The sequence below is a fragment of the Acanthochromis polyacanthus genome, chromosome 8, assembly GCF_021347895.1.
Source record: "Acanthochromis polyacanthus isolate Apoly-LR-REF ecotype Palm Island chromosome 8, KAUST_Apoly_ChrSc, whole genome shotgun sequence".
NCBI lineage: Eukaryota > Metazoa > Chordata > Actinopteri > Pomacentridae > Acanthochromis > Acanthochromis polyacanthus.
Window position 1 is genome coordinate 8,317,850 of NC_067120.1, and position 9,329 is coordinate 8,327,178.

At 41.2% G+C, this 9,329-nt stretch overlaps 1 protein-coding gene across 1 annotated transcript; it reads right to left on the minus strand.

The window, feature by feature from the left end:
• Positions 1 to 644: 644 nt before the first annotated feature.
• Positions 645 to 7,871, minus strand: neto2b (neuropilin (NRP) and tolloid (TLL)-like 2b). Its single transcript, XM_022213717.2, has 12 exons — positions 7,288 to 7,871; positions 5,820 to 5,876; positions 5,525 to 5,683; positions 4,513 to 4,761; positions 4,307 to 4,354; positions 4,030 to 4,157; positions 3,386 to 3,487; positions 2,986 to 3,112; positions 2,546 to 2,659; positions 1,866 to 1,996; positions 1,680 to 1,772; positions 645 to 1,593 (listed from the first exon to the last, which is right to left on the minus strand). The coding sequence occupies exons 1-12, from the start codon at positions 7,295 to 7,297 to the stop codon at positions 1,144 to 1,146; spliced, it is 1,668 nt and encodes a 555-aa protein (XP_022069409.1). The 5' UTR covers positions 7,298 to 7,871; the 3' UTR covers positions 645 to 1,143.
• Positions 7,872 to 9,329: the final 1,458 nt, after the last annotated feature.

A 9,329-nucleotide genomic window follows, 5' to 3' on the forward strand; every position in this document is an offset into this window, starting at 1 on the left:
ACTGCATTGTGTATTCTAGAGCAAATCAAACAATCCTTAAAGGTCAAATACCAAGTGCATGATGGGAGTCACTGGCATAAACACCAGCACCAAGAGTGTCTGTTCACGTGTTTGTCTGTGCTCTACAGTTGACTCCATTAATTATCTGCCTGGTGAGTTTTCTGAATATGATAAATGAAGCGCACGGATCTGCTGACTAAACCGCAAGGCTTTCTAAATGTGGTATGTGCACCAGCTGCACGGTTATGTAAGTAGTCTGATCGTGCCTGTGTGGGAATTCCAGAGACACTTTGGTGTTTCCGGGGCACACTGTGCACATTAAAACAACTTTCAGTAACCTAACCCTCTCAGTTCAGTAAGTTAGCATTAGATAACCAATCAGTACAATTAGTGTCAGCAGTCAAAAACAAAACCAAAAGTTTCTAGTGTTTGATTAGAGCAGGTGGGTTGATACTTTTATAGTTTCAATGGTTATATAAGTTCAATTTACAGTGCCACACTTTCATTAGGTAATAGCTTTGCAAGGGAATTTCCAACCAGTAAATCAGTGACACACCTATAAGCGGAATCCATATCAACACGATTTCTTTCTAAAGAGTTCAAACTAAATCAAAGGCAAGATGAGACTTTTCCTTGACCAGTGGTGCAGAAATTAGCTATTTATTTTTAATACATGTAATAATGAATCCAACAAATCTGTAATTTTTTTGCACTGATGGTTTCAAATGTAATCACACTTCTTCTTGAAGCATACTTTTAGAAACCTCAATTCTTCAAAACACACATCAACAAAATCTATTTCCTTGACAGTAAAATGTATTTAACAAAATACATCAATAACAACAATAAATAACCAGCATCTGTCTTCACTTTTACACATTTATCACAACTATAAACTGTCCTCACCCTGCTGGCTGTTTCAGAGTCCAAGCAGATTTTGCAATGCTTGAGTATCTTGAGTTCCTTATAGTTTCTGGAGCACTTGGTGCTCTTTGACACCAATCATCCGAACGTTTTTCAAACTTACTGAGAAGAAAACAAGTGGAAAAAGTGTTGAGTGAAAGTGATCTCCTTTCATTTCACTCTTTCCTGTAAATCTGCTCCAAATTCGCTGCAGTATTTATGTCGCCTCGCCTTTTCTTTTCAGAAGTCCATGGACAAGGATCTTTGCTGAGCCATTTCATAGTTGCCTCTTCGGTTTCCTGCTCTTCGCACATAAACATCATACCTTCCATCCTCCTCCTCATCTTCGTCCTCTTCCATAACTCTATCCTGCCTCCCCAGTGATCTCTCCCCAATACCGTGAGCGCTCTGAATTCGGCCTGGTTTCATACTGGGCCAGCTCTTCTTTCGCAGACTGCTGTTCAAGTCTCTGAAGGGAGGTAAAGCACTCTGGAAGTCCCCTCTGAGAGGGGGAAGCTCCATGGATCCCCTACCCACACCATGCGCACCTTGAGTGCCTTTGATGGAGTTGATGGAGGCCTGAGAGCCACAGTGGTGTTCGTGAATGCAGCGTGATCCGGATGAAGATCTCCTGAGGGCCTGTAGCGACTGAAGTTCTTCTGATAACTCCCCAAGGTCCCCAGACATCTCCTAAAAAGATAATATTCTTATATGTGTCATTAAAAAAAAAAAACAAGCATGCACAGATATTAATGTTACAAAGTAATAACATTAACCTTATCTCTGAGCGTAAAGAGCTCATAGTGCGGCGGATCAAACACCTCCTGGAAGTCAGCGCGGGGGAACAGGTTGTTTTTACGCACCAGCACCTTCAAAAAATGATTCTATGTAAATTAGCAATTGGGACAGCAATATCCTGTGGCCTGATATTTCATAATTTGATATCAGCTTATCTTAATTACCTTTTTACGTGGCTGTTTGACTTGCACCAGAATGGAAACAATGAGGAGCAAAAGCACCACTCCCGTAGACACACAGATTATTGTCCCATGAGTCTTTGTGATGTGCTGAAAAACACCTTTGTTCTTTTTCTCTGGACGATGGCAATGAAGAGAGTGACAAGGAGAGATAAAATATGAGGGACTTTCAGAGGTACTCAGGGTACATCAGTCATTTACTCATTACCGACCCTGTAAGGACGGCCTGTATCTTCGGTTGCCAGGAATAATTCAGGGCCTTCACTAAAAGCTGAGGCACTGATAAACAGTCATCCCAACATCTGAGGTGCTTAAGTTTCACTTATCAGCCGAATAGCCTCGAAGGTCTTTTACTTGGAAAAGTGTCAAAGATGATGAGATCGGGATTTTCCTGCCAAGAGGAAAGTCTGGACCAATATTTACTGCTTTTAGCATCAGGGTAAAAAATGACAAAGAAGACCTGCTGAGGCCTTTGTCAGTGTCTCGGTACAAATATTTTGCAGAATTATTGCCACAGATCCTCAAGGAGGCTCAATGTGACACAGCAGAGGCAGACGAGACATGCATTACGCTACATAGCACGACACAACTCATTGAAATACAGGCAGAGCACAGCGAATCGCACAAAGTGTTTCTGCCAAAGTGCTTTGGCAGAACTGGGGTACCTTTGCAGTTGCTTTCATCCCAAGGAAAGACACAGTTTTGTACGCCGTTGCACACTAGAGAGGTGTTGATGCACATGTTACTGTGGCAAAAGAACGCACTGCTTGAACAGGGAGCTAAAACACAAAGACAGGTGTTTCAGTATGTGATGTATGCAGAGAAGCTGACAAAGCAACCAGGGCAAGTAGGAGGATTTGTGTATCTTTTGCTTAACATCATATTTAAATATTATAGCACATTATAAATCTGAACTGCAACCAATGCAACCAACTCCTATAAGCTGCAGTGATTGGTAGCAGCCACATGAGTGTGCTATTACAAAATCTGTCTGGCATCATACATCTAAGGCACATACTGTCACAGCTGCAGAAACTAAACACAAGCGACATCAGTAAAAATGCAAAGCGACGCGGTTTAAGAATAATCTGGAGGAGAAACTCACGGTCAGCGAAAGAAGTGAACAGCATCCGGAAACGGCTGAGACGGCTCGTCTCATCTGCCCACATCCTCACTACTCCCACACCAGTGTCCAGCATAATGTCATTAGCTACTGTACTACAGAACTTGGCCTGCAAGAAACCACACACCATTTTCTTTGACAGTTGTGGATGTGTAGTCTCATTGAAGGCAAGGTCTGTAGATCAGTTGCGACATATTTGGGATTCAAATATGACATTAGAAAGTTGCATGTATGACAAGGAAAGATAAGAGATGAATCCTGTTATGTAACAGAAGGAGACAGAAGCTCAGAACTGGGAACATAATGCACAGTAACAGCAGGCAAAGGGACTCATTTTACCATCTGGCGTGACATATATTGCATATGTTTTACGGTATATTACCTTTAGGTCCTCGATGGCATTGCTGCCATCATAAACCGCCACAAAGTTCTTCTTACATTCATTTGAGTTTTCCATCTGGTATTCCAAGAATCGCAGGTAAATCTGGAAAAAGTAATGAGGAGGGATATATTGTTTATTATGTTCATACTTCTGTGTGTTTTCATAGCTCAGTGAAGACAAATTCCAGTTTTGGATGGACTGCATGCTCACACTATGCTGGCTATTGTTGGTGTACCATTAGTGAATGTTTGATAACAAAAGGAATAAAGCATATTTACGTAGGATTTTTGCGATATGAAATTGAAATCCACATGCTTTGTCTTCATGATTATGAAAAGAATATTGAACAAATACATCACAGTGGATGTGAAATAGGTGAAGAGAATGAGGGATGCAAAATGAGCTGCAGGCTGGAGACTCATCTTTCATACCACTGTACTGTTTGTCATTTTGTTCCCAATGAATCACGTCCCCTCTCCTTAGTTTAACTTTGTAGAGAAGTGATTTTAAATTTTTCCTTAACTCTTACCTCCTACATTTTTTCCTTTATAAGCATCCACTAAAACCGATAAGGTAGGAAATGAAGCTGCTTGTGTCATTGTGCATTAAATAAGTGGTAAAAATGTAAATTTAACCTGACACACCTTGTTCTTTGCTGGTGCTCGTATGGTCCAGATGCAGTCCACTGCCTGGTCTGGCCTCACTTTATACTCCTCCTCCACCTGACTGGAGCGAATCAACCCGTCAGCCCCAGACAGCTCAAACTGACAGTCTGATAATAAAGATAATAATAAAGAGGCCGAGAGAGTGGAAACAATACAAGAGAGAGAAAAAAGGAGATCAGTTGGTGGTTGTGGGTAGAAAGTATTATGACTTTGCTTCATATATTCATTTAAAGACGCACACACAAGGTTGCACTACCTGGAATGGGGTTTAAAAGTCCTCCCACATGCAGATGAAATTCAGGATCTTTGGAAAAACAGAGTGACATATCACAGAAACAGGGACATCATCAGCCAGAATGGAGATATTTGATTGGTTATTAACAACAAAGACATATGATTGAACGTGGTAGTCAGGATGGTACAGTGGGAATGCTTCCAAACAGCTTACAGCATCTTATTCACCTGCAGTGAAGCTGTACTGGACCTGGAAACCGGTTCCCTCCAGCTCCTCATCGCTGAAGAAGCGGATCCACATGAAGCGTCCGCTGGAGAGGACGAGTCCGGGACTGGCCGTGCCACAGAAGCGATTGATGAGCGGAGAGAAACTGAAGGGACCATCCCGAACCTCGATGTGGTCGAAACGACACTCGAATGACGCCTCAATGTGGAAGACCTCATCAAAAAGCAGCTCTATCCTCTGGCGAGGCAGGGCTGTGGAGAGACTGGCGGTGTGTCATTTCTGCTGCCACAGAGGGGATTCAGAAGACTACCAGAGAATGAGCAATGCTATGAATAGGGACATTTGCTCCTTTGTGTAGAATTACTGTAGGTCAGGCTGTTCCAGCTGAAAGGAAATTGATGCAATGAATGAAAAGGCACGACAACTGAGTCAAAAAGAACCACAGAATAGACTGAATATTACCCTGGCTTTGTCATCCAAAAACCATGAATAAAAATCCAAACATCATGTGTTTCTGTTACTTCCCAAGCAGGGAAGGCTGGCCAGAGTTCACACAAGGGACCCTGCTGTCCGCCTGTATTCACTGTTTTGGGGGTAACTGTGGGTCAGATGGTAAAAGGAGTGCCCTCTAATCATAAGGTCACAAGTTTGATACCAGCTTCCTCCTATAAATGGATTGAACTATACAAGATGCAGTTGCAATAACACCTGCAATTTCTCCAGAAATTGCACAGTCTAGTTGTCAAGAATTAGCTTCAGGATTAATAAAACTTTTAAAGAAGAAGCAACAAAATATGGCTTTAAAACTGGGTAAAATATAGAAGAAACAAATAAAGCCATAAAACAAAGTATTCAATCACTAATTTATGGTAAACAATGTTGGACTGGACAAATGAAGGACCTTAGCAACACTCAGCATCACTGATCCCGTTCACTGCAAAACACTGGACCAGACAATTAGACTTTTTTCCACATAGATGAAATAAACAGCCTCAGGTGTCTGCTGTTCTTTACCTTCCAGCACGTAGAGGCACTCCTTGTTTGGAGGGTACGTATTCGGATAGTTTGGGGAGCTGAAGGTGCCCCCGTCTGTGTTTCGTACCCAGTTTCCACAGTGACGAGAACGTGGTGGTTTTGGAGATGGTTGAACTCCTTTTGCTGCTGCACCTCCATCTGGCACAATATAGCCAAGAGGCACATGACAGACAGACAGACGGGTAATGATGCAAAAAACAATTTACAGAATTGTGAACGAATCAGAATATGCTGTCCTTTTATGAAATGAGTTCGGTAGAGATAGAAATCTCACCTTTAATCTTTTGTGCCAATGCAAATCCCTCCTCAATGAACAGGAGAAATATCCAGACTGTAAGACGTCAATAGTATGTGAGGAAGGATACAATCAAGAAGTACAGCAAAGAACAAAAGGCTTAGCCGGATGTTTGTCTGCTCTTTCCATCTCAGTGCACTCAGCAAAATCACTGAATGTATACAACAGGCCAAAGGGTGCAGAGTTGAAAGTTCAGCTGCGACAGAATAAGGACATACTGCTTCCACCATCTGCTTGCTTAACTCTTTCGCCTATCTTGTTTGCCTCCTCTCCATTTTTTTGCAAGGGTGTATGGTGGAACTGCTGGCGATCTGCTGTCTGCTATGATGTTCTGCAACAACGTCTAATGGTAACTAAAAAAAAAGTCGTGTCACAGAATCAGATCTTGACATTTGTACCTATTACATAAAATGTGACCCAAATAGAGCATTTAGCCAGAGGCAGCTGAAATCTGTTTTGACTTTTCACCAAAGTGGCATGTTGCCGTGAATGTCCAAAGACAAATGACACGACACAAAACGGCTGCGGACGTTTGTACAGCATGTACGAGGCTGTGATGGCTCGTGGCCTGGGAGAAGACCAATTCAAACTTTTAAGGCCCAGTCTTTATTAACATGGTGCCTTCAAGCCCAAAATTGATTTTTTTAAATCATTTATTAGCTGTATATGCCTTTTTGTGTTTATATTGATCTTTATAAGCTATTTTGATGACAGAATTGGATTGAAAACTGAATAGTTTTCAATGAAATGGTGGTAAAACTGAAGAAATTAAGCTGCACTGGCAGTTTTCAGCGACTGCACTTGACTGCTTAGATTATAAATGGCAGAATGAAGGTTCTCTTTTCAATACTAAATATCCATAGAGGCCATATTCAGTGTGTGTGTGTCTGTCTGTGTGTGTGTGTGGAGGAGGGTTTGAAGCAGCAGCAGCCCAAATCCTCCTCCTGTCCAGGCACTGAGCCACCACATGCTGATGCAAAAGAAAAAAAAATCAGGGAAAACTGATTTCTCGCTTCAGGATTTAAAAACTGGGAAAAAAAAAAAACTCTTTCTTGCTAAATATCTCTGTACTTTCACAGCCATGAAAGGAAAATTCACATAAAGGGAACTGTCACTTCAGCAGTATGAAATTTTGCACCAGAAAAAAAACCCTTTCAAATCAAAGAGATCACTTTTTCTGCCTTTAATAAAATGCCTCAAGGAAGCAGATATAAGAAACTCCTGCACCTCTTTGGGCTTTTGCTATTCACTTGCAGATTGCAGTCTGGGAATATGGGGAGTTCCACAGCTGCAATAACATGCAAGAAGTGTGCCAAGAGAAGGAAATCTCGAAAAATAAGATTTGCAAAGACTATAAACCTCATCTCATCTCATCCCCTCTCTGTCTTCCTCAGAAAACGGACAATTTCCCCCTAAATATGATTCAGAAATGGACGATTTCACTCACCTGCGCGCATCTTTAGAGCTGCACTCCTCGTTTTCTGAGCTTTGATTTCCAACTTCAACCAACTGTGCGTCCCCTCACATCCCCGTTGATAAGTCGGTGGTTGGGATTAGCGCGTTACTGATTTACAAAATCCAACTTTCACCTTTTCATCCTGATCTCACTGAGGAGACGGGCTTCTGGTGCAAAAAGGCGCGGATGAACTTCAGATTCATCCTCGGTCTCCTCTTCTGGAACGTTTTTTTTTTTTTTTTTTTTTTTTTGCGGGGCAGCAGCAGATGCTCGTCCTGCAGAGCTCAGTGCGCATCAGACTCTCCAACAAACAGATGATCTGTCTGCAGCTGCTCGCGGTTTTAAGATTGAGCTCAGTTGGCGCGTGATGAGGGAAAGGAGCTGATTGCGCATGTACGTTATCATATATGAGTGGTAAGATAATCCTCATGCAGCCTGTTTGACACAGTGTAGGAAATGTACTGGGAATCCCCATATCTTGAAATTAAATTAGCTGATTCAGGAGAAGAGTCCAGGAGATAATGTATGTGCCAAAATCTCTCTGGGCATTGGTCTGTCTGGGCATTTCTGGGCTTCCAAAGCAGAGAGCTGGGCATACTCCCTGTACACTTTTCTTATTTTTCTCCTCCAAGGACACTCATCACCTGCAGCCTAAAAAATCTGGCTACAGATGGAGACATGTGGAAATGGAAGCCAAGTGTTAGTGGAATGGAGATTTTTTTTTCCCCTTTGATGTGTTGCCTTTTAACAAAAAAAAAAAAAAAAAAAAAACCTGTCATGTCTGCTGGCAGATTTGTGCCTTTTCTGGATGACTGTAAATGCTTTAAATCAGCCGAAGATGGACAGTGGAACCAGACTCCTGGCAGCCACTCTGCCTCTCTGACAGACACCTGGCTGCAGCTGAGCGACATGTTCTCAAATCTTCCTATCCTTTGCCTTTCACACTCACACGGTGCATGCATAATACAAACTGCACTGGCAAAATATCTGAGAACAGCAAGTTGAGAAGTACTCAACTTTTGATTTGTTAGCGGAAGATTGTAAGTTACAAAGTACCGCAGCGAGTAAAATGAGTATCTCAGACAAATACAGGGTGCCTGAAGAAATAAAGGCTATAAAGCAGAACGGCCCTCGTGAGTGTTTTATTATTGTATATTTTATCACAGCATTGAAATTACTGATGTATAAACATTCATGCTGAAGTTTGATGCCACAGCTGGTGGAGGAAACTTTACATACTTTTAGGTAGTTTAGTTTTGAGTTTGAATTTTCAATGCAACTACTATCATCAGATGAACAATGTTTACCTCTAAAATGCAGTACAACAAGTAAAGTACAGCCATACCTACCTATTTTAAGTACACTAGTACTTGTTTTTAGTACTCTGGGTGCTGTTGTATTGTATTTTAGCATTTTATCCCATTTTCTGTATCATTTCTATTTTTACACAGTGTACTCGATGAATGCTGGACGCTATTTCATTGGGAGATCCCTTAGTAATGCAGTTTTGTTCTGCCTACGCTAAGCCTGTATGCCTGGCAAAATGACAATATAGTGCAATTTGATTTGATTTGAAGTCTTATTCCATCACTGCTTTTTAGTCACAGACACAAATATACAAAGATTTATTAGTTGTTCTAAAGTCTAAAGTCAACAGATGAATATTTTTTTAAAAAGTACAATGTTTCCCTCTAAAATGTTTCCGAGTGAAAGTATAAGGCAGAAATATAAATAAATTACAGTCACATAACTATCTAATTTAAGCACACTATTTAAGTAATATTATATACTATCACTGTTTTCTAGTCATCGACACAAGTGCTACATGTAGTGGGATTATACCGTCTTCTCAATGCATGTAATTAATGTTGACACTATCTACCGTATCATTTGTGATATGTTTTCTGCTGATAGTGAGCTTATTTACTCCCTCGCTGAGCTGAACTTTGTGTTTGTCACAAAAAACAAACCAAAGTCAGAAAAAAGCAAAAAATAAAAACTAAAAATCAGCAGGCACCCACTTTCACAGTCAA